Below are 26286 nucleotides of genomic sequence, written 5' to 3'. Positions count from 1 at the left end.
CCCTCCCTCCCGCTTCCGCCCCGCCCTGCGCTGCAGGCCGCGGCCGCTGGGGGCGCCCCGGACCCCCGAGGCGCTTAGGCGGCCGTTGCTCGAGCCTCGCCTTTCCAGGCTCTCAGACGGGCGGCCGCGGCGGCGGAGGCGGCGGCGAGCTGCGCACCGAAAGGGCGCCCACCTCCCCAGGCGAGCTGCAGCACGACCACTTCCCGCGGGCGGCCGGGGTCCGCGCCGCAGCTGCCGCCGCGCTCCGGCCCAGGCTGCCGCGAGAGGGAGCGGCGGCGGCGGCCCCGGCCGCGGCCGGCCTGCGGCGCCCCCCGGCCGCGCCCCCGCGCGCAGCTCGCGGCCCTGGCCATGGGGCTGGGCGGATCCGGGGCTCGGCCGAGCTGAGACGGCGGCGCCTGGCCGTGCGCCCTGCTGGCAGGCGCCTGGCTCTCACGATGATGAAGAAGAAGAAGTTTAAGTTTAAGGTGGACTTCGAGCTCGAGGAGCTCTCCTCGGTGCCCTTCGTCAACGGGGTCCTCTTCTGCAAGATGCGGCTGCTGGACGGCGGCAGCTTCACCGCCGAGTCCTCCAGGTAACTCGTTCCCCGCGCCGCCTCGCCCCTGGCTGCTTGGCCAGGGCTTGTTGGATGGGCAGCATCTCTCCTTGGCCCATTTGCTTGCCTTTCCCTAGAGACTGCTCTGAAATCAGTTGAATTTATTGATCTGCAAAGTGCTTTGCAAATGGGTTCATCTCAACTGGCCTTGGCTCCTGCGCTCCTGACTCCAGATGGTGCTGGTATCTGCTCTTCCCTCCCAAATCCTCTAGGAATGGGAGCAATGGCCAGAGGGAGAGGATGCTTCTGGTTTCTCTTAAGACGTTTCCATGTTTGTGAAATGCAAAGTAGAACTTGAGCTGTTAAAAACAAAAATAACCCAAACTGCTGGAGTTCCAAGAGCCCAGCTCTCTGAACAGAAACCTGTACTTAGCACAATTCCTTCTCCCTGGTAGGTTACAGGGGGACTTGGCCACCCAGTCTGAGGCTGGGGTAGTAGGCCTGGCCAGGCTTGACTTGAGTCAGGTGCTCCTGGCAAACGAGACCACGGTTTGTGCCTCATCAGAGATCGGCGTCTCCAGTTACGCGCTAATGCTGGTTGAATTGTAGTCTTGAAGTGGCCACTAGTGGGTCTCGGTGTGGAGGATTTAGAGCCAGACGGGGAACCCAGGCCCTGCCCTCATTTTGAAATGAACCCCTGGGCACTCCCAGAGAGAGGCATTAGCAGGTTACAGAATGAAGCCACGTGTGGCAGTGTTTCTTGAGTAATTTCAGAGCTACTCACAGGTTGCCAGATGTACCCTAAGGTGCGTTCTTTGAAATATGTATATGTAACACTTTTTTTAAATGAACTTTTGAGTTCCTGAGATCAAGAACGGTTAAAAGTTAATGTTTATTTTGCCCATATATACTGGTCTTAGACTTCGTTTTTGCCGTAAAAATATTCTACTTTAAAAAAAAAATTCAGTCATCCCATTAATAAGGAAATAATGTCACTGGACTGTGGAATTGGGGCTAGAAACTTGTCTGCTGGGGCAATATTGAAGCCTATGGAAGCCAGAAAATGTCTTGCTGGCTAAACCAAAGGATATATGAAATTAATAGTTCACTGAAAATGGTTTTTAAAATCAAACTGTGGTGACGCATCTGTGAATATTCAGCTAATTAATATTTTAAACACCTGTAAGAGAAGAATGTAACCTATTTTGGTGCAAAAATATTGGACCGTCTCTTACTTGTTGAAAAGCGTAAGCCAATTCGTGAAGGTCCTGTTGGTGCAAATGACAGTCTTACCCTTCCGCGTAGACTGTTTTGCTGCAGGATCCCACCCCCGAAGCCAGGCAGTTAGACAGGTGCTCCTGGGCTAGTGGTGACACCTGGTGGTAAGGGCACTTGTCTACGGCTTCCTTCCTACCTCAGTTATGTTGATTTGGCTTACTTCCCTTCCCACAAGTCAGTTACTCTGTCATTGTAGGCAGTCATTTATTCAGCAAATATGTGTTGGCTTCTAAATATATTATTTAATTATCACAGCAAGTCTATAAGGTAGGGGTCCCATTTTGTAGATAAACTGAAGCTCAGAAAGCATAACTAACTTTCCTGTGGTCACCTCAGCTGGTAAGTGCAATGCCAAGATTTTGATCAGGTCTAAATAGGGCTCTGTATAGCCAAACCAAAAAGCCATATAGTATGAGGGAGATCACTGTGACTTTGACGTTAGGTAAAGATAATTGTTATAAAGCTAAGAGCAAGGATTTGAAATGCAATGGGTCTAAGCCTAAACCCCAGTCCACCGTGGTAAACCTGGATGGGTTACGTAGAATCTCAAAACTTCCGTATGTAAAATAGAAACCATCACTGTTGTGGTGTTGTGAGGATTTGGTGAGATGACATGCCCAGAACACCTAAGCATTGCTGTAGCACCCAGATGGCATTTAAAGAGGAGACCAGGAACTCTTCCAAGAAGATCCATTTGCTTTAGATGTTATATTTGATTCCTTTATCTTAACAACTACAAAATTGTTGGTTTGAGGGAAAGACCTCATTTTACAAGAAAAGAAAGAAAATCTGAAATATCTAAAGGAAGTGAATTATTTCAAAATCACAGCAATTTTCATTAGTGGGTGCCAGTCAAGGCAGTGCATCTCTAATTGAATGCTAGATTTTAAATTTTTAAAAATTGCTGTATGTGTCCGTTAAAAATCAGGTACAGTTAACACTGTAACATTTCTCCTGTACAAATATGAAATGAATTAGAAAAGAGGTAACATAGCAGGCCCAAGACTGCTATTCTTAGAAAGGCCTACGTACAAGGCTGGCCCCTGTCTGGCATCTGGAAGCTTGAATGGTAAATGGTTCCATACATGATGCAAAACTTTACCTAAATGATAAGAATGGCTCACTGTGCCTAGACTGTACAGAGTAGTTTATGCTCAATTCCATCTGGAATTTTGGTCCTTGCTAGGCAGCCTACATGACCATCCCTAATAAAAATCTTGGGCACTGAGTCTCTAATGAGTTTCCCTGGTAGACAGCACATCACAATTTAATGCTGGAGAAACTAAGTGTGTGCTGATTCAACTTTGTATCTTTTCATTGTGATAAATCTTAGCCATGAATAAGACTGTATGCTGAGTCCTGTGAGTCCTAATGAATCACCAAACTTAGGATTGGGCTTGGAGATTCACCGATGGTATAAAATAATACTCATCTTGCTACAGAAAAGCCTTAGAGGCACACAGAAAATTACATATAGATAGATAGATAGGTATACATATAGAGCCAAATATATGTATATATGTGATATATATTTGTTATATATTAATGTATTTGGCTTTGTACAACAACTAAACATGTAGATTATTTTTTCCCAAATATTAGTTGAGCATTTACCATATTTCTATTAATAGGTCTCCATCTGGGGTTGTGAGAAGTACAACAAATATAAGTATTCACAAGGAATTACCTCTAATGAAATTAGATCATAGATGTATAACTGCTTGACAGTAGAAGACAGTATGACTTAGTGCCCAATCAGTGGATCAGATAATATGTGAGTGTTGTTGAAATTCTAAAGCAGAAGAGTTTATTTACAACTGTAATGGTTACTGAAAACTGCATTGGCATTTCAGTGGAGCATGCTGGGAGGATGACAAAGGGAGGGTGGGAGCACAGCTTGAGCAAGTCATTAATAGGAGTTGATGATAGTTCAGCCTGATTGCAGAGCATTCACGTTGAACAGAAGCAGAAGATGAGATTAGAGAAAGACTTTGAATGCCCTTGTAAAGAGTTTGCTTTCTACTGCTTGTAGGACAAAATTCAGTCTAAGATTCTTGAACTGAGTTGTACTGTGATTAAAGTGGTGTTTAAGCTGGCTGGTAGGCTGGGGAGACAAATCAGGAGGCTATTAAAATAATCCAGGCAGAGGCTAATGAGAACCTGAACTTAGAGGTGTCTCATGTAAGTGACTGATAATGATAATGCTATGACAGATGCCTTGATGCCACAACAGAAGTCAGGAAAAGGATTTGTTTTGTTTGAGGGGAATATTGCGTATGGTGGTGGAAGATATGGTAGGTTAGGTTGTATGCTTACCACGCTACATTTGAGGTGACAGTGAGCCTGATGAGTAGTTGGAGGCATTTATTGCGGTATGTGGATTTCTTAGATGTTGTCTTTTGGAGCCGTATAGGCCTGCTTACTAAACTTCTTATTTAGAATTTCCTTACATTGTTTTTACCCTCTTAAAGATTATTAGTGAAAAAAGGCCAGTCGCAGTGGCTCATGACTTTAATCGAGCACTTAAGGAGGCCGAGGCGGGCAGATTGGTTAAGCTCAGGAGTTTGAGACCAGCCTGGGCAACATGGGGAAACCACGTTTCTACAAAAAACATACAAAAGAATTAGCCAGATGTGGTGGCGGTCACCTGTAGTGCCAGCTACTCAGGAGGCTGAGGTAGGAGGATCCCTTGACCCAGAAGACAGAGGTTTCAGTGAGCCGAGATCATGCCACTGCCCTCCAGCCTGGGTGACAGAGTAAGACCCTGTCTCAAAAATAAATAAATAAAAATAAAGATCATTAGTGAAAATTAATTTTAGAAGAATGTAGTTTTTCTTGGGATTGTTTTCAGTGAAGAGATTGGAAAAAATATGAAGACTGAAAGGTAATTCTTTTTAATGTTATTAAAATGGTCAGGGTAAATTGTCAGATTTTTGCATGCTATAATTAATAAAATATTGGGAAAATACATTGTACAGTTATAGTGGTCTATTCAACTCAAGCTAAATTGTTAACTAATAAAACACAGTCATGCATCCCTTAACAATGAGGATCTATTCTGAGGAGTGCATCATTAGGCGATTTCATCATTGTGCAAACGTCATAGAGTGTACTTACACAAACCTGGATGGTATAGCCTACTGTATGCTTAGGCTATATCGTGTAACCTGTTCTGCCCACATCGCATATTTCATCTGTTGTACATGACGGTATTTCTGAAGATGTTTCAAAAGGACAATTTTATTTAAATCTTTTCAGAGCACTTCCTATGCAAAAGCATTTAAATCACTTTTGAGATTTATTAAAATTGTCAGGCAGGTTTAATTCTGGCCTACTTAAATAAAGGAATAATAGGAACAAATTTTTTCTATAACTTTTAGAGTTCCCTAGTTTGCCTTATTTTGTTCATCTGTTTTGTGCTGATAGCCAAATAGATTCCTAAGTTTCACAAGAGCCTGTGGCAGAAACACATGTGAATTTGGGGCGTGTCCAGGAAGCTGATGGACACATCTGTGTATTGGCCTTTTACTTTGTAAACAAGCGGAAAGGATTTCTTTCTTTTGGCCAGAGTACATCTTCATGTTTTCAAGATTTTAGTTCACTGCACATTGTGTATTCTTTTTAGTAAGCATTTCTTTATTGAAAAAAGAATATAGATTCATGTGGAAAACTTAGAAAATAGGCAAAGAGAAAGGAATAAAAGTTGTCTATTGATGAACCACCCAGAGATAATCACTATTATAAATATTTTAGTATAGAAATTAGGGCCTTTATTGATCCACACACATACATGTACACCCAAACTACCCCACACAACTATCACATATCCTTTTTAAGCCAAAATGAGATTATACTATGCTTAATGTTTTTTTACTTCATGTATCTTTTCATATCATTAAATATTCAATTACAAAATTATTTTAATATATGCATATTATTGTATGAATTTCTATGATTTATTGAACCAAGTCCCTTTTAAAAGTCTTTCTCCTTTCCTTTCCTTTTTTATTAATAGCTGTATAAATAAACTACAATAAACATCCTTATAACAAAGTTTGGTGTACGTCCATTATTATTTATTTACGATTAACATTTAGAAATGGAATTATTGAGTCACAGGGCATGCAGATATTTAAGGGTTTTGATGTATATTACCAACTTGTTCTTCAGTGTATTACATTGATTTTTTTAAGATTAATAATCACTAATAAGCAGCAAATTATCAAAAGTAGTAGTAGAAAACACTGTCTGACCATATGGCACAGAATTATTTATATGCTAGATACAGCCACCCCACTTCTGGGTATACATTCGAAGGAATTGAAATTAGTATGTTGAAGAGAATTCTATACTCTCGTTTTCTTTGCAGCATTATTTACAGTAGCCAAGTTATTGAAACAACCTCAGTATCTATAAACAGATGCATGGATAAAGAAAATGTGGCATATCCAATGGAAATTATTCAGCCCTTTAAAAAAAAAAAAAAAAAAGGAAATCCTTTCATTTGTGACAACATGGATGAACCTGGAGGACTTTTTTTAAAGTGAAATGAGCCAGACACAGAAAGATAAATACGGCATCATCTCACATATATGTGGGATATAAAAATGGTGAACTCATAGTGGCTGGAGGGACAGAGAGAGGAGGAACTGTTGGTCATAGGGCACAATTTTCAATTAGACGGGATGGATATGTTCAGATCTGTTGATAACTATAGATAATAATAATGTATTATACTTGAAAATTGCTAAAAGAATAGATCATAAATGTTCTCCAACAGCAAAAAAAAAAAAAAAAAATGTGAGTTGATACGTTAATTGGTTTGGTTTAACAATTTCACAATATATACACATATCCCAACATTACATAGTACACAGTGACGATATACAATTTTTGTCAACTCTATTTTAACATATGTAAAAAACTAAAATTAAAAATAGATTTTAATTAAAAAATTATACCCTGACCAGATATGGGGTCCTCAATTCACATTATGATAATAGCTGTAATTATAGTAGATGATATTTATTTGAGCACCTTCCCAGTGCACCAGGAACTTTTCTAAGTCTTTACATTTAATCTTCAAGATATTCCTGTGAGGAAGGTGCCATTATTACATCATTACCATTATTAGTACCCTTGCTATTACTATTACTGCTATTACTCTCATTTTATACCTGGGGAAATTGAAGCACAAACAGATGCTAAGTTACTCAGCTAGTAAGTGGTAGAGCTACGAGGCATTCTGGCTCCAACAGCCACTGTTAATCACTAAACTCTACTGCCTCTCAGCCTTTATGTTGTATGCTTTCTCATTTTTATGTTTTATAAAATGGTAGATAAATGTATATATAGTATAACTTTTTCTGAATGTCAGTCTCTAAAACTGTGTTTCAATATATGACATCACTAAACAGGTTACAAGACCTGGCCCCTTTAGATTTGCCCTGAGGCAGTTGTATATGAAAGATAAGTAAAATGCAGCCGGGCATTTATATGGGCTCATGCTCATAATCCCAGCACTTTGGAAGACTGAACAGGAGGGTGGCTTGAGCCCAGAAATTCAAGAACAGCCTGGGCAACATAGTGAGACCCTGTCTCTACAGAAAATTTAAAACTTAGCTGCGCATGGTGGCATGCATCTGTGTTCCCAGCTTCTCAGGGAGGCTGAGGCGGGAGAATTGCTTGAGCTTGGGAGATTGGAGCTGCAATGAGCCATGATTGCACCACTGCACTCCAGCCTGGGTGATGGAGCAAGACTATCTCAAAAAAAAGAAAAGAAAAGAAAAATGGTATTCATACCACTTTTTTTCAAGGTGTGGCTTTGCAGAACTAAGTTCACAAAATTTAGTTACGTTATTGGATAGTCATATCTTATAAAAAAATAGTATTAGTGCCATTTTACACCAGTAAGTTAAGATTCCCCATTATATCACTGAGCCTTACATAGCAGGCATTTTATAAATATCGAAAGAAAGCAAATATTTGGAGAAAAGATCTGTTGTAGTTTTGCTAAAAATGACACATATACAGAGATCCCCTCGTTAAATATTTGGGGAAGCATATCCTGTTTTATCTGCACAGCTTATTAAAAAAATTATATTCAGTTTGGGATATAGGCTTTTGAGGGTTATCAAATGGAAGTCCAAGGAAGATATTGGGATTCTTAAGAATCTTGAATTATGCAGGAGACTGGGTTTAATCTCGAGAGAAGATAATGATCTTCAAATACTAAAAAATTGATTTGTACATGTGTACATTTTATGTTCCTAATTTTATTTGATTCTTACAAAACCTCTTTAATAGAAGTAGGAAACCATCGTCACCTCTTTTGGGTTTAGGATGAATGTCAGGTGCTATTACAAGGTATTTTTTAAAAGTAACAAGTGGCCAAGATAGAAGTTGATTTCTCTCTCACACGAAGTCCAAGCTAATGTGGTAGCTGTGCCCTGTCAGGTTGTCATGGGCCTGGACTCTTTCTGTCTTGTTGCTCTCAGGGTATTGTTCTCATCCACAGGAACTGACTTCGCTCACCCTACATCCAAATTCCAGCCATTGGGAAGGTGGAAAGGGGCAGGGGAGGTCCCTTCTGCTCAGAGTCCGTTGACCAGAACATCAGCACCGTGCCACATCCAGCCCCAAGGTTGAGAAATGTAGTCTTTGCTGGGTGCCTGTATGCCTAGCTAAACACTCAGTTAGAATAAAGGGAGGAGAGGACAGATATCGGGATAATTAGCCTCTGTCATACCTCTCTTTTAGACATGACAGAGTTGATTCTTAGAAAATAATTTGTTTAAAGTCACATGTCAACTAATGAAAGATATTTGAAAAACTGTCCCATAAAGAGGGAATAGACTTAGGCAGCTGAGGACCAGTGGGGAGACGTTAAAGAAGCCATGTTTTTGATCAGTATAACATTAGAACAAATAAGTTCTAACATTAAAGAGAGTACAATAGTAAGTAGGCTACCTCAGTACTACTCACAGTTGAATGATCTTATCCATTCGTCAGGAATGTTTTTAGGAGGGTGGGTCATCTAGATGATGATGCTGATTATTCTTTTTAGAGACAGTCTTACTCTGTTGCCCAGGCTAGACAGGCTTAAGCACAGTGACGCAATCATCGCTCACTGCAGCCTTGAATTCCTGGGCTGAAGCAATTGTCCCTCCTCAGCCTCCCAAGTAGCTGGGGCTACACGTGTGTGCCACAGGAACATGCTAATTTTTCTATTTTTTTCCCCCATTTATTTTATTGCATTTTAGGTTTTGGGGTACATGTGAAGAACATGCAAAATTGTTGCATAGGTACACACGTGGCAGTGTGATTTGCTGCCTTCCTCCCCATCACCTACATCTGGCATTTCTCCCCTTCCTATCTCTCCCCAGCTCCCCACCCCACACCGTCCCTCCCCTGTTTCCCCCCAACTGACCCCAGTGTGTAGTGCTCCCCTCCCTGTGTCCATGTGTTCTCCTTGTTCAACACCCGCCTATGAGTGAGAACATGCAGTGTTTGATCTTCTGCTCTTCTGTCAGTTTGCTGAGAATGATGGTTTCCAGGTTCATCCATGTCCCTACAAAGGACCCAAACTCATCGTTTTTTATAGCTGCATAATATTCCATGGTGTATATGTGCCACATTTTCCCTATCCAGTCTATCGTCAATGGGCATTTGGGTTGGTTCCAGGTCTTTGCTATTGTAAACAGTGCTGCAATGAACATTCGTGTGCACGTGTCCTTATAGTAGAACGATTTGTAATCCTTTGGATATATGCCCAGTAATGGGATTGCTGGGTCAAATGGAATTTCTATTTCTAGGTCCTTGAGGAATCGCCACACTGTCTTCCACAGTGGTTGAACTAATTTACACTCCCACCAACAGTGTAAAAGTGTTCCTTTTTCTCCACATCCTCTCCAGCATCTGTTGTCTCCAGATTTTTTAATGATCGCCATTCTAACTGGCGTGAGATGGTATCTCAATGTTGTTTTGATTTGCATTTCTCTGATGACCAGTGATGATGAGCATTTTTTCATATGTTTGTTGGCCTCATATATGTCTTCTTTTGTAAAGTGTCTGTTCATATCCTTTGACCACTTTTGAATGGGCTTGTTAGTTTTTTTCTTGTAAATCTGTTTTAGTTCTTTGTAAATTCTGGATATCAGCCCTTTGTCAGATGGGTAAACTGCAAAAATTATTTCCCATTCTGTTGGTTGCCGATTCACTCTAATGACTGTTTCTTTTGCTGTGCAGAAGCTGTGGAGTTTGATTAGGTCCCATTTGTCTATTTTGGCTTTTGTTGTCAATGCTTTTGGTGTTTTGGTCATGAAGTCCTTGCCTACACCTATGTCCTGAATGGTTTTGCCTAGATTTTCTTCTAGGGTTTTTATGGTATTAGGTCTTATGTTTAAGTCTTTAATCCATCTGGAGTTAATTTTAGTGTAAGGTGTCAGGAAGGGGTCCAGTTTCTGCTTTCTGCACATGGCTAGCAGCTTTCCCAACACCATTTATTAAACAGGGAATCCTTTCCCCATTGCTTGTTTTTTTCAGGTTTGTCAAAGATCAGATGGTTGTAGATATGTTGTGTTGCCTCCGAGGCCTCTGTTCTGTTCCATTGGTCTATATCTCTGTTTTGGTACCAGTACCATGCTGTTTTGATTACTGTAGCCTTGTAGTATAGTTTGAAGTCTGGTAGTGTGATGCCCCCCCGCTTTGTTCTTTTTGCTTAGAATTGACTTGGCTATGCGGGCTCTCATTTGGTTCCATATGAAGTTTAAGGTGTTTTATTCCAGTTCTGCGAAGAAGGTCATTGGTAGCTTGATGGCGATAGCATTGAATCTGTAAATTACTTTGGGCAGTATGGCCATTTTCACAATATTGATTCTTCCTAACCATGAACATGGAATGTTTCTCCATCTGTTTGTGTCTTCTCTTATTTCGTTGAGCAGTGGCTTGTAGTTCTCCTTGAAGAGGTCCTTTACATTCCTTGTTAGTTGTGTTCCTAGGTATTTTATTCTCTTGGTAGCAATTGTGAATGGCAGTTCGTTCTTGATTTGGCTCTCTTTAAGTCTGTTATTGGTGTATAGGAATGCTTGTGATTTTTGCACATTGATTTTGTATCCTGAGACTACTGAAGTTGCTTATCAGTTTCAGGAGATTTTGGGCTGAGACGATGCGGTCTTCTAAATATCCAATCATGTCATCTGCAAATAGAGACAATTTGACTTCCTCCTTTCCTATTTGAATGCCCTTTATTTCTTTTTCTTGCCTGATTGCTCTGGCTAGAACTTCGAGTACTATATTGAATAGGAGTCGTGAGAGAGGGCATCCTTGTCTAGTGCCAGATTTCAAAGGGAATGCTTCCAGTTTTTGCTCATTCAGTATGATATTGGCTGTTGGTTTGTCATAAATAGCTTTTATTATTTTGAGATACATTCCGTCAATACCTAGTTTATTGAGGGTTTTTAGAATAAAGGGCTGTTGAATTTTGTCAAAGGCCTTCTCTGCATCAATTGAGATAATCATGTGGTTTTTGTCTTTGGTTCTGTTTATGTGGTGAATTACGTTTATAGACTTGCGTATGTTGAACCAGCCTTGCATCCCCAGGATGAAGCCTACTTGATCATGGTGGATAAGCTTTTTGATGTGCTGTTGCAATCAGCTTGCCAGTATTTTATTGAAGATTTTTACGTCTATGTTCATCATGGATATTGGCCTGAAGTTTTCTTTTCTTGTTGAGTATCAGGATGATGTTGGTCTCATAAAATGATTTGGGAAGGATTCCCTCTTTTTGGATTATTTGGAATAGTTTCAGAGGGAATGGTACCAGCTCCTCTTTGTATGTCTGGTAGAATTTGGCTGTGAACCCATCTGGACCTGGGCTTTTTTTGGGTGGTAGGCTCTTAATTGCTGCCTCAACTTCAGACCGTGTTATTGGTCTATTCAGGGTTTCAATTTCTTCCTGGTTTAGGCTTGGGAGGACGCAAGTGTCCAGGAATTTATCCATTTCTTCCAGGTTTACTAGTTTATGTGCATAGAGTTGTTTGTAATAATCCCTGATGATGGTTTGAATTTCTGTGGAATCTGTGGTGATATCCCCTTTATCATTTTTTATTGCATCAGTTTGGTTATTCTCTCTTTTCTTTTTTATTAACCTGGCTAGTGGTCTGTCTGTTTTGTTGATCTTTTCGAAAAACCAGCTCCCGGATTTATTGATTTTTTTAAGGGTTTTTTGTGTCTCTGTCTCCTTCAGTTTGGCTCTGATCTTGTCTTCTGCTAGGTTTTAAGTTTTTTTGATCTTGCTCCTCTAGCTCTTTCAATTTTGATGCTAGAGTTTCAATTTTAGATCTCTCCCTGCTTCTCATGTGGGCACTTATTGCTATATATTTTCCTCTAGAGACTGCTTTAAATGTGTCCCAGAGATTCTGGTATGTTGTGTCTTCATTCTCGTTGGTTTCGAAGAACATCTTTATTTCTGCCTTCATTTCATTGTTTATCCAGTCAACATTCAAGAGCCAGTTGTTCAGTTTCCGTGAAGCTGTGAGGCTCTGAGTTAGTTTCTGCATTCTGAGTTCTAACTTGATTGCACTGTGGTCTGAGAGACTGTTTGTTACGATTTCCGTTCTTTTGCATTTGCTGAGGAGTGATTTATTTCCAATTATGTGGTCAATTTTAGAGTAGGTGTGATGTGGTGCTGAGAAGAATGTATATTCTGTGGATTTGGGGTGGAGAGTTCTGTAAATGTCTATTAGGTTTGCTTGGTCCAGGTCTGAGTTCAGGTCCTGGATATCCTTGTTAATTTTCTGTGTGGTTGATCTGTCTAATATTGACAATGGGGTGTTAAAGTCTCCCACTATTATTGTGTGGGAGTCTAAGTCTCTTTGTAAGTCATTAAGAACTTGCCTTATGTATCTGGGTGCTCCTGTATTGGGTGCGTATATATTTAGGATCGTTAGCTCCTCTTGTTGCATTGATCCTTTTACCATTATGTAATGTCCTTCGTTTTCTCTTTTGATCTTTGTTGCTTTAAAGTCTATTTTATCAGAGATGAGAATTGTTAACTCCTGCTTTTTTTTGCTCTCCATTTTCTTGGTAAATCTTCCTCCATCCCTTTATTTTGAGCCTTTGTGTGTCCTTGCATGTGAGATGGGTTTCCTGGATACAGCACACTGATAGGTTTTGGCTTTTTATCCAATTTGCCAGTCTGTGTCTTTTGATTGGGGCATTTAGTCCATTTACATTTAGGGTTAATATTGTTATGTGTGAATTTGATACTGTCATTTTGATGCTAGCTGGCTGTTTTGTTCGTTAGTTGATGCAGATTCTTGATTGTGTTGATGCTGTTTATCATTTGGTATGTTTTTGGAGTGGCTGGTACTGGTTGTTCCTTTCTGTGTGTAGAGCCTCTTTCAGGAGCTCTTGTAAAGCAGGTCTGGTGGTGATGAAATCTCTGAGTACTTGCTTGTTTGCAAAGGATTTTATTTTTCCTTCACTTATGAAGCTTAATTTGGCTGGATAGGAGATTCTGGGTTGAAAGTTCTTTTCTTTAAGGATGTTGAATATTGGGCCCCACTCTCTTCTGGCTTGTAGGGTTTCTGCTGAGAGATCTGCTGTGAGACTGATGGGCTTCCCTTTGTGGGTAACCCGATCTTTCTCTCTGGCTGCCCTTAGCATTTTCTCCTTCATTTTAACCCTGGTGAATCTGACGATTATGTGCCTTGGGGTTGCTCTTCATGAGGAATATCTTTGTGGTGTTCTCTGTATTTCCTGAACTTGAATATTGGCCTGCCTTGCTACGTTGGGGACGTTTTCCTGGATAATATCCTGAAGAGTATTTTCCAGCTTGGATTCATTCTCTTCGTCACATTCAGGTACACCTATCAAACATAGAATTAGGTCTTTTCACATAGTCCCACATTTCTTGGAGACTTTGTTCATCCCTTTTTACCCTTTTTTCTCTATTCTTGCCTTCTTGTTTTATTTCATTGAGTTGATCTTCAACCTCTGATATCCTTTCTTCTGCTTGGTCAATTCGGCTGCTGAAACTTGTGCATGCTTCGCGAAGCTCTCGTGTTGTGTTTTTCAGCTCCATCAATGTTGTCCATTCTCATTAGCATTTCATCAAATCTTTTTTCAAGGTTCTTTGTTTCTTTGCATTGGGTTAGAACATGTTCTTTTAGCTCACTGTAGTTTCTTATTACCCACCTTCTGAAGTGTGATTCTGTATTTCATCACACTCCTTCTCCATCCAGCCTTGTTCCCTTGCTCGTGAGGAGTTGTGATCCCTTTTAGGAGGAGAGGTGTTCTGGTTTCAGGTGTTTTTATCCTTTTTGTGCTGGTTTCTTCCCATCTTTGTGGGTTTATCCACCTGTTGTCTTTGTATTTACTGACTTTCAGATTGGGTCTCTGGGTGAACTTCCAGTTTGTGGATGCTGAAGTTACTTCTTTTTCTTAGCTTTCCTTCTAACAGTCTAGCCCCTCTGCTGTAGGACTGCTGAGGTCCACTCCAGACCCTGCCTGCCTGGGGATCACCTGCAGCAGCTACAGAACAATAAGGGTTGCTACCAGTTTCCTCTTCTGCTATCTTTGTCCCAGAAGGATGCCTGCCAAATGTCAGTCTGTTCTCTCCTTTATGAGGTGACTCTTTGAATATACAGAGGTCAGGGAGCTGCTTGAGGAGACAGTCTGTCCTTTATTGGAGCTCAAGTCCTGAACTGTGAGCTCCGTTGTTCATTCAGAGGTGCTGGGCAGGTACGTTTAGGTCTGCTGCAGCAGAACTCATAAACTCCCTTTTTTTTTTTTTCCCCCCCAGGTGCTCTGTCCCAGAGAGTTAGGGCTTTATTTATGAGTTTCCGTTGTGCTGCTGCCTTTTTTTTTTCTTTGAGGGCTGCCCTGCCCAGCGAGGAGGCATCCTAGTCACTGTCTGCCTGCAAGGGCATTGCTGAGCTGCTGTGGGCTCTGCCCAACTGCCGTGTGATCTTCCCTGCAGTCCTGATTATATGGGTGTAGTTAGAACTGCCTTGGCAACGGTGGCCCACCTCTGTTATGGTGGACTCTCTCTGTAGTGGCAGGTTGCCTCGGCAACGGTGGGTTGCCTCAGCAACAGTGGGCTGCCTCAGCAATGGTCAGACTGCCTCCGTAGTGGTAGAGTGTCTCAGTAATGGCAGATGCCCCTCCCCCACAGAGCCTGACCATTGGGGTTCAGCTGTGCTTGTGGTGAAACTCTCAACCCAGAGCATTTTCAATTACTGGTTTTTTTTTTGGGGGGGGGGGTGGGGGTGGGACCAGCCGAGCCTGATCACCTGGCTCCCTGACTCAGAGTCCTTTTTTGAATGGTCGACTCTCTCCCAGTGTTCCAGTCGCCTGTTGAAAAGGCTCCGGGATCTCCCATGTGGCGACTCGCTCAGCCAGCTGAAACAGCCGTGCCGAGATTCCTGGCAGTTTTTTTGCCTAGGAGTCTCCTGGCCTGGCTCGCTGTTTCAGATGAATGGGCGACTGCCGTCTCAGGGCTCCAGTTGCCAGCTAAGAGGGCACCCGGACCAGTGTCTTTTGTACGGAGAACCACTGCACCAGGGCGTGGGTGAAGCAGCCACGCAGGCCGAAACAGCCATGCTGGCGACCCGTGGGGCTCCTCCACCTGGGAATCTCCTGGTCTGTGGCCAATAAAAATCTGTCTCGAAATGTGGCGTCCACTCACCCTCTGCACTTTCACTGGGAGCTGCAATCCTGAGCTGTTCCTAGTCGGCCATCTTACCCCGATATCTGAAGAGAATTCTTATCTGACACATGACCTTAGCTTTCTGAGTAACAACCATGAAAGGTAGAGTAAGGGACATGAAGATAGTGATGAAAGATCAGAAAGGCTTCCACAAGGAATGGAAGAGAAAGCTGACCAGAGACAAGTTCAAAAAGTCCAACTAAAATTTAATAACATGAATTTTAATGATGGCAGTATACATATTCATGCAGTTTTCTCCAGCAGTGCTTGTACATTAGGGATAGGAGGCAATGGATAATAGAATTGATTCCGGTTTGGAAGTTTATAGGTATGTGGAAAGGCCAAGGCAGTTGGGAGTACTGGTGAGAAAGGAATCTAAAGAATCAGTAATGGGGTCCAGATTTCATAAGGAGCAAAACCAGGCTAGGAAGATAAATAAGGAAAATATGGAATAGTTGGAGGATGAAGGCCTCAGTGATGTCAAAGGAAGACATGTGTGGAAGGAAAGACTGTGCAGAATTAGATGGTGGGGAGGGGCTGTGCTCAGAGTGGGATATCAGTGTGCTTACGGTTACTTTAATAGAGCAGTCCACAGGGTATGGGTGTTGCTGAGATGGTGTGAAGAATGGCGTAGGGCAAAGAACCCTGAGTCTAGGGTGTGTTGTTTGCATGGTATTAAGATAGCCAGAATGATTGCAGGTGTTGGAGTAAAGAGAGAAAAATTGCAAAACAGCTACTTCACTGTCACATCAACCTGGAAGGGAAGAGTGTGACATAAGCCAGACATCACGTACCTCAAGCTTTTAAGCCCTAAGCTCTGATTGCCATGTCTAGTCAATATTTTCTCATTTGTACCTTTGTACTCTGTTTGAAACACTCTGAAAATTACCTGTTTCTTGAAACTGACTGTCTTGACTTCCATAAATCCTATTCCTCACATCTCTAATTCCTTCCCTGAATTGCCTGAGGGCACTTCTTCTGCCTACCTATTTTTAAAATAGACTTTATTTTCAGAGCAAAATTGAGTGGAAAAAACACAGAGTATTCATTGCCTGCAAGTGGCAATGAAAAGTTTGGAGAGTGCTGGCACTGACTCTGGACCTTGGAAGCGGGGGGTGGAGAATAAACATCACCTCCGCTGTAGGGATACAATACAGCTAGCCAGGTTTCAGTTAGGCAATAAGAGGAGTGTTCTGTGAAGAGACTGAGAATATGAGAGTTTGTTTAATCCCGGAACAGAGGTTTCAGGTGGTGTAGGAGTGGAATGAGTTGGGAGAGAGAAGAGCAACAGAGTGAGTCAGAGTGAGGAAGAACAGAACAGTAGGACAGGGCAGATTGGGGATTTAGGGAGAATAGGCGACCAAGACTTTCACCTTAGTTTTTTCCTACAGATAACAGGAAAGAAAGGTATAATTTGAACTGACTGGCCTTCAGACTTTCGGTGTAGGTATGAAATAATTTACTGTCAAGTGATACAAGACAGTTTCTCTAGCTGCTATTTCTTGGAGAGTAATAATGAGGTTGTGTTAGGTCTTGCTGCCCACTTCCTGGGAGGTCTTGCCTTTTATCGTCTGTCTCTCTTTCTTACTGTCTCACACCCCTCTACTTACAGACTTAATCTTCATCCTCACCAATGTTTTAACTATCATTTCAGAGGATGAACTACTCTTCCTCCTGTTCCTTGCCATTTCTCTGTATCTTTGATCCTATCCTTGTTTACCTTCCTTCTCTTTCTCTATGCAATTCTGATACAAACTTCATGAGAAAAATAATCTACATTTCCTGTCTCTTAAGCATTTCTCCTTTCCCCTCAATCCTGTACTCTGACTGCTGCCCCACCATTCAACAAAAACTGTTTTTGCTAATATCACCAAGCATCTTGGATTGCCTTGTCTAGTCAATATTTTCTCATTTGTACCTTTGTACTCTGTTTGAAACACTTTGAAAATTACCTATTTCTTGAAACTGACTACTTGAATTCCATGAATCCTGTTCTTCACATCTCTAATTCCTTCCCTGAATTGCCTGAGGGCACTTCTTCTGCCTGCCTTTTTTTAAAATAGACTTTATTTTCAGAGCAATATTGAGTGGAAAGTACACAGTTTTCATATACCCACTGTCTCCCACTGACATAGCCTCCTCCACTAGCAACATCCAGCCACACAGTCATACATTCTTGCCAGTAGAGAACCTACATTGACACATCATTTTCACCCAAAGTTCACAACTTACATTAGGGTTTACTCTTGGTGTTGTACATTCTATGGGGTTGACAAGTGTCTAATAACATGTATCCACCAATCTAGTATCATATAGAATAGTTTCACTGCCCTAAAAATCTTCTGTGTTCTACCTTTTCATTCCTTTCTCTTCTAATCCTTGATCTTTTTACTGTCTTCATAGCTTTGCCTTTTCCAGAATGTCATATAGTTGGAATCGTGCAGTATGTAACCCTTTTCCTATTGATTTCTTTTACTTAGTAATATGTATTTAAGGTTCCTCTGTTCCTTCATGGCCTCATAGTTCATTTCCTTTTAGCATTGAATAATTGTCATTACCTGGATATACTATGGTTTGTTTATCCATTCATCTACGTATCTTAGTTGCTTCCAAGCTTTGGCAATTGTGAATAAAGTTGCCATACACATGTGTGGGCGGGTTTTTGTGTGGACATAAGTGTTCATCTCATTTGGTTAAACACTGAGGAGCATGACTGCTGGGTCATATCAAAGAATATTGCCCACCCATCTTTAAAGGCTTCCACAGGATTTGTGAGGCAAGGAGGGCAATTATTAGGATTCTATTTGGCAGATAAATAAAGATCAGAAAAGGCAAATGATTTTACCCAGCATTATACTAGTATTAAGTGGTAGAGCAGATCTAAAATTCAAGATTCCTGCCAACTACTCCGAGACCTTTTTATTATGTGACGTCTTTATTACATAACAGAGAAATAGAGTTTAGATTTCTCACCTGGAGGTCCAAGCCAAAAACTGCTACACAACCCTTGAAAAACTGCGCTACCTTGTATAGCCTTGACTGGGAAAAGGAATAGGCTGGAAAAGTAACTACAGTCTTTGTTAGGGCCTTTAGTGATAAGGATATTATAGTCTCCAATAACTCTAAGAATTTGTTTGTATTTACAATGTATTAGGCCAAAAGTGAAAAGGCAACTCATAGAATGGGAGAAAATATTTACAAATCATATATTTCATAAGGGATTAATATCAAGAATAAGCAACAAACTCCTACAACTCAACAACAAAAACACCAAACAATCTGATTAAAGAGTAGACAAAGGACTTGAGTAGAATTTCTTCAAAGAAGTTATACAAATGACCAAAAACACGAGAAAAGGTACACAGCATCAGTTATCATTAGGGAAATGCAAATCAAAACCACATTGAGGTACACCTCTCACTCATTAGGATGGCAACTATCAAAAACAAAAAACTGAAAATAACAAGAGTTGGCAAGGATGTGGAGAAATTAGAACCCTTTGGCATTGTTGGGAATGTAAGATGGGCCAGCCACTGTGAAAAACAGTATGGTGGCCCCTCAGAAAACTTTAAACCAGCAATTCTTCTTCTGGATGTATATTTAAATAATTAAAAGCAGGGATTTAAATATTTGAACACCCATATTCATAGTAGCATTATTCTAAATAACTGAAAGCTGGAAGCAACCTAAGTTTCCATCACAGGCTGAATGGATAAACAAAGTGTGATATATACATACAGTGGAATATTATTCAGCCTTAAAACAATGAAGGAAATGCTAACACATGCTACAATGTGGGTGAATGTTGAGGACATTATGCTAAATAAGCCAATCACACAAAAAAGACAAATACTATATGATTCTATTTAAATGAGGTACTAAAAGCAGTCAGATTCATGGAGATAGAAAGTAGAATGGTGGCTGCCAGAGGATGGGGTAGGGGAAAATGAAGAGCTTCATGGATATAGAGTTTTAGTTTTGAAAGATAAACAGAGTTTTGGAGATTGGATGTACAACAGTGTGAATGTACTTAACACTACTGAACTATACACTTAAAAATGGTTAAGATGGTCAATGTTATGAGTATTTTACAACAATTTTATATATATATTTTATTGCACTTTAGGTTCTGGGATACATGTGCAGAACATGCAGGATTGTTGCATAGGTACATACATGGTAATGTAGTTTGCTGCCTCCATCTCCCCATCACCTATATCTGGCATTTCTCCCCATGTTATCCCTCCCCAACCTCCCTACCCACCGCTGTCCCTCCCTTATTCCCCTCCCAACAGACCCCAGTGTGTGACCAGACCCCAGTATGTGATGCTCCTCTCCCTGTGTCCACCTGTTTTGATTGTTCAACACCCACCTATGAGTGAGAACATGTGGTGTTTGATTTTCTGTTCTTGTGTCAGTTTGCTGAGAATGATGGTTTCCAGATTCATTCATGTTCCTACAAAGGACACAAACTCATCTTTTTTTATGGCGGCATAGTATTCCATGGTATATATGTGCCACATTTTCCTTGTCCATTCTATCGTTGATGGGCATTTGGGTTGGTTCCAGGTCTTTGCTCTTGAAAATAGTGTCGCTATGAACATACATATGCATGTATCTTTATAACAGAACGATTTATAATCCTTTGGATATATACCTAGTAATGGGATTGCTGGGTCAAATGGCATTTCTATTTCTAGATCCTTGAAGAATCGCCACACTGTCTTCCACAATGATTGAACTAATTTACACTCCCACCATCAGTATAAAAGTGTTCCTATTTCTCCACACCCTCTCCAGCATCTGTTTACAGCAATTTTTTTAAATGAGTAACTATTTCAGCCCCCAAATTTTTATTAGGCCAACTCAATTATTTATACATTACTGTATTCAACTAATGTTGACTAATATTAAAAAAAAAAAAAGCCAAGATAGCATGCAGAACAAACCCAAGGACCAGAGGATAGGAGCTTGGTATAAAAAGACTGAATTAGGGCAAACAAGACAAAAACATTGGAGAGGTATGTGATATCACAAAAGCTAACTATAGAAAGTGTGTTAGAGGAGAGGGTGTTCAGCTCTGCTATAGTGTAAAGAGATGGGGTAATATGAGAGATGCTCTGTTTACGTGGCATTCAGCAAGTCTTCAGTGAATTCTGAGAGAAAAGTTTCAATGGAGTTGTAGGAGCAGAAACCAGGCTTCAAGGGGTTAGAGCGAGCAGATGGTGAAGGAGCAGAAGTGTGGAGTGTAACTTCTTTTGGAAGCCTTGTTAATGAAGAAAAGGAGAAAAATGCAATTGGGTAAAAGGGAAAGACAGGAATAAACAGCAGTGTTTTATTTCTTTATTTTTAGGAGAGGGACTTGAACATGATTATACGTTGAGGCAGAGGATTCGTGTAAATGAAAGTAGGGATACAAATATTAAAAACAAACTCATGATTGAAAGTCTGTATGCTTTCTTCAAAAATGTTTTTTTTTTTCTGTCCTAAAACCTGATTACTAGTTTAACAAGAAATTCCCAGACTTTTCCTAATCAAATGCTATTTTCAAGCATTGTGGCTTAGAAACTGGCTTATACCCAAGATTTATTCTATCTTACGGAAGTGAGGAACTACCCATAATATTGATTTTGGACTTTGTATGTTTGCTTTGTTTCATTTAAGTGAGTCATTGCTAGCATTGCATGAGAATAAACTCATTTAGTGACATTTTATTTCTAGTTAACATTTTCTAGATTTTCTTCTCAGATTGCAACCACTTTTCAATGACAATTTCTGAGAATTCTCTAGTGCTGGTGTCTAAACATAAAGTTATTAACATTTTATCTTCTGTTGTTATCTTTTTGAGGGCCACTTCAGGACACCATAAGGTTTTGTATTGTTAAAATATCACCTCTGTGTACCATCCTAGGCATCGTTATGGTTAAGAAATGACTTACAGGAAGTACACCTGAATATCTTATGCGGACAGTTCTGTGGACATCACTGTTTCCTTTATGTATGAGGCAGAAAATAGTTTTAGAAATAGCCTCAGGAAGTAGTTAGGAAAGATTATTCATAGTCCTTCCAAAAGAAGGTAATTGGTTACAAAATTTTGCTTTAAGCTAAATTAATAATCTCTTATAAGCAATCATAAATTACCTTTGTAATTTCTGTTAATAGAAAGGTAAACAATCATCAAAGTAGTAAGACAGATAATATGCATTTGTAATTATATGTAATTAAAAACTGTAACTTCCCTCATTATGCTAATCAAGTGTAAGCTTTCCTGAAGCAACCAGGAACTCAGTAATAACTGCAATATTAGCTCTTACTGTTTGCTCATTCAAGGAACTAAAAATTATTACCAACTGATAGTAAGTAAAAATGAATTCAAGAGCTATTTTTGCCAAGATAACATGTAAACCCTAGCTGCCACATGTCTCTCTGCTGGTACTGTATTGCCTTCAAAGAAACATCAGTCCAGCATTCAAAATAGTTAAGAAGCTATTTTAACTATTACAGTTTTTCTAACCCACCTCCCTTGCTACCCCTGGGGTTTCCTTCTCTGTGAGGAATAGTGTCAGATAGGTCAAGTCACACAGTATAAGGTATAAACATAAAGTCTGTTTACACTGACTGTGATCAATATCAGCAAGAGATACCACAACAGGTCTGTGCCACTCAAGAAATGTCCCAGCATGTAGGCTCACTACAGTCCTTTTATATTATCTCATCCTGTCTATTATCTCATCCTTTCACCAATGCATGGATCCCTTCCATCTCCTCCCCAGACGTTCCTTCAAAGTAGAGCTATATTAGTAGTAGGCTGTGCTGCTGTGCCTTTGATTATAAGTTACTTCATCTGCATAAGTTTTGAATTATTGTAATATTATTATAAGGATAAGCAAGACAGCCAGAGTAGAGCCGTCATGGTACAGTTTGTAATAACTCCTTGTGCTGTTTCGTCACACGCTGGCTGTGTTGTTGGCTCATTTCTCTCTTGATCTCAAGAATGTAAACACGCTGCCATCTTCTTACCTATGTTTCCAAGTATGTCTTGGTGACCCGAACATGTTCTTTTGAACTTACTGCTTAATATTCCTGTACCAGAAAACTCTGATATGTTTTCCTCCTCTGATATTATAGCGTTCCCTTTTGATAATTGTAAAAATTCAGTGGAGGAATACTTTCATAATATGTAGCAATATTTTTCACAGTACTGGAGGATGGCAAAATTAATAATAGCAAAAATTTCATTAAACTCCTATTTCCCTTACTCTCCGTAGCTTTCATTTGCAAGGCAGCTACTCCAGACATGCATGTAGAAGACTCCAGGAGTTTATAGGAAGCAGAGAATCATTTTACTCAGGGACTCAGGAAATACATCATTGGAAAGGCTTTTGAACAATGTCTTGAATTATAACAGTGTGGGGTGTGTGTGTGTAATACCATTTAATTTACTAAGTTTTTATAAGCATTTTAGATTCAGACAACATATGTTTACCAATTTGTATCTGACTATAAAACATTTCATAAGAGGAAATTCATACAGAGGAAAGTAATTTGTTTAACATCCATTCAGTGTCGAAATTGAACTTGAGCGCAGATCTGCTGAGTCTCAAATTTGTTCCCTCCTCTTTGTACCATGTGTGTGAGGCTGGATACTAGGAAAGGATAAGAAGACATTTGGGAGGGCTTCTAAAGGATGAGAACACCACGAAGGCAGACGTGCAGGTGCCTAGTGCCAGGGCAGAAAATAGTGAAGAACTGTAGGGGCTCAAATTTGAGAGGTTGAAAGGAGAAGATTGAATACTAGCTGAAGAGTTTGGCTTTTCATGTTAGATACATAAGAAGCCATAAATTTATTGATCTGGAAACTGGCTGATTGGATCTGTAATTGAAGGAACTATTTAGAAATATTTTTTCCCACACCTTTTTAGAATATTCAGAAAGGATAAAAAGTCCTTTTGTTCAAAAGTAAAGTATTTTTGGAAGAACAGGTAACCTACTAAGTTGGTTTCTTGCCTTTTCTTGATTTATTATTTAAATTTCCTACACAACACCAATGTACCTCTTCCTGATTCTTAAGATAGAACTTTTAATTCATTTTTCATGTTCTCATACATTTCTTCAAGTGTTTTATTCGGAAAGGGTACAGGGGTGAGAGTTTTTTTGCCTCTCTAAGGGTTATCTTTCTTTTTCATTCATACACAATGCTTAGTTTGTGTTGGGTGTAGAATCCATAGTTCACATCAACTTCAGAGTTTTGTGAAGTTATTTATTCCCTGTGTCCTTTTTTTTTAAGAGTTGTGGGGAACATATTTTCATTTCTATGTACATAATCTGATTCTGAATAGACTGTTTTTTAGAACAGTTTTAGCATCACAAAGAAGCTGAGTGGAAGGTATAGAAATGTCTCCTATACCCCTCTGTCCCCACATACGCACAGTGTCCCCCAGCTATTAATATTCCAAACCAGAGTGGTGCATTCATTAAAGTCGATGAACCTTCCTTGATGCAGCATCATCTAAAGTACATAGTTTACATTAGGGTTCACACTTGCTGTTGTCTGTTCTGTGTTTTGACAAGTGTGTAATGATATGTATCCGCCACATAGCATCCTACAGAGAAGTTTCACTGCTCTAAAAATCCTCTGTGCTCTACTTGTTCATCTCTCCTACTCCTAACCCCTGGCAACCACTGATTCTTTTACTATCTGCACAGTTTTGCCTTTTCTAGTATGTCGTAGTTCATGAGCTAATTTTAATTTCCTATATCCTTGCAGGATTTTTACCTTATTGGTAGGAAAATTTTGTGTAGTTTTCATCAAATTCCCCAGCCTATAATGTGTATTCTGAAATTTTCAGTATGAAGTCTTTCCTTAAATTAATCTGGAATGTTTTTTCTCCTGTTACTTCATTTTTATTGTGTCCTCTACATCTGTATTCTTTCTAGGAAGTGGGGAGGTGATGCTATGTAGAATTTGTATAGTTACAGCAAAATAAATTTTGTGAGTTTGACTTTTTTAGGTTCCACATATAAGTGAGATTATGTGATATTTGTCTTTGTGGGTCTGGGTTATTTCACTTAGCATAATGTCCTCCAGTTTCATCTATGTTGTCCCAAATGGCAGGATTTCCTTCTTTTTTAAGGCTGAATAATATTCCATTGGGTGTATATACACCCCACATTTTCTTTATCCGTTCATCTGTTGATGGACATTTACATGTTTTCTATATTTTGTCTATCATGAATAGTGATGAAATGAACATGGGAGTGCAGATATCTCTTCCAAAGACTAATTTAATTTCCTTTGGATATATACTCAGATGTGGAATTGCTGGGTTCTATTTTTTTATTTTTTGAGGAGCATCCATACTGTTTTCCAAACTGTACCAATTGACGTTCTCACCAACAGTGTGCAAGGGCTCGCTTTTCTCCATATCCTCACCAACACTTTGTCTTTGGTCCTTTCGGTAATATCCGTTGTAATTGATAGGAAGTGTTAACTCACTGCAGTTTTGATTTGCATTTCTCTGACAATTAATTATGTTGAGTATCTTTTCACATAATTATTGGCCATTTATATGTCGTCTTTTTTATTGTAAATTGACAATTTGTAATTGTGTTAGTTTATGGTATAAAAAGAGATGTCATAATTTATGAATACAATGTGGAATAAATTAGTTAATACATTCATCACCTCAGATACTTAATGTTTTTGTGGTAACATTTGAAATTTACTCTCTTTATGAGTTTCTTATATATTTTGGATACTAACCCCTTATCAGCTATATAGTTTGTAAACATTTTCTCTCCCCTGTAGGGGACATATGTTTTTTAATGAAATTTTTCATCAAGACATCTGTCAGTCACTGAATAAAAATCTTACATGGAGCTATAAAGACTTTTTGTTATATAGAAGATTATAAACAACTATTCAGCAAGTATTCATTTGAGGACCTACTGTGTGCTAATTAGTACTCTGTTTTTATATGAAATTTCTCATTAGAACAGTTCTAGACAATGAACTGTTGTCTGCTTACAAACTTCCCTGTATTAGAGCTCCTTCTTTTCTTTTTCTCTCTTCATGATGGAAGAGGAGACTCTTCTCCTGTTCAGGGCCAGTTACCCTAACTATCACCTGGATCCTATCCTCTCTGGCATTCTCAGGAATGGACCTCCTCTGGCACCATTATTCATACCCTCTCAAATCTTCAACTTTTTTTAGTTCTGACAGGTTCTTTACTATTAGCACCAAACAATGCTTAAGTCTCCTCTTACATGTTAAAATGAAATCCTCCCTTTACACATATCCCCATTTGGTTGCCACCCTATCTTTCCCACTTTATCACAAAATATTTGAAATATCTGGGTTCCCTGTCTCCACTCCTCATAGTAATCTGGCTTCCATCCCTCCTTTTACTGAAACTACACTTGCTAGTGTTATTAGTGAATTCTTTATTGCTAATTTTTTTTTAGTCTTTATCTTATCTGATCTCTCTGCCACATTTGATAGTTCAGCAATTCTTTCTTTAAAGGTTTTCTCCTTGGCTTTGGTAACAACGTAATCTCCTTTGCTTCTCCCTCTGTTGACATGTTAGCCTCCTTTGCCTGTGCCCATTCTTCTCCTATATGCTAAGTGTTCGTGTTCCTTGGAGTTCCAGATTCTGCCCTCTTCCTTGTCTCCTCTACCCACTCTCCCTGAATGGCCTCATCCATTCCCATGGCTTCAGTGACCATTTGCATGCTGAAGTCTTTTGTCCTTTTTTTTTTTTTTTTT

At 39.8% G+C, this 26286-nt stretch overlaps 1 protein-coding gene across 1 annotated transcript in view; it reads left to right on the top strand.

Moving 5' to 3' along the window:
• The first annotated feature begins 353 nt into the window (after window positions 1-353).
• Window positions 354-26286, top strand: part of FAM102B (family with sequence similarity 102 member B) — a 72690-nt gene continuing 46757 nt past the window's right edge. Inside the window, exon 1 of the mRNA XM_032249920.1 lies at window positions 354-571. Within this exon, the coding sequence (XP_032105811.1) occupies window positions 435-571 (137 nt within the window). The 5' untranslated portion in view covers window positions 354-434. The remainder of the gene's footprint in view (window positions 572-26286) is intronic.

The sequence above is a fragment of the Sapajus apella genome, unplaced genomic scaffold, assembly GCF_009761245.1.
Source record: "Sapajus apella isolate SASKATOON/1434 unplaced genomic scaffold, GSC_monkey_1.0 scaffold69, whole genome shotgun sequence".
Classification (NCBI taxonomy): Eukaryota; Metazoa; Chordata; class Mammalia; order Primates; family Cebidae; genus Sapajus; species Sapajus apella.
This window is presented reverse-complemented; position numbering and strand designations above follow the sequence as displayed.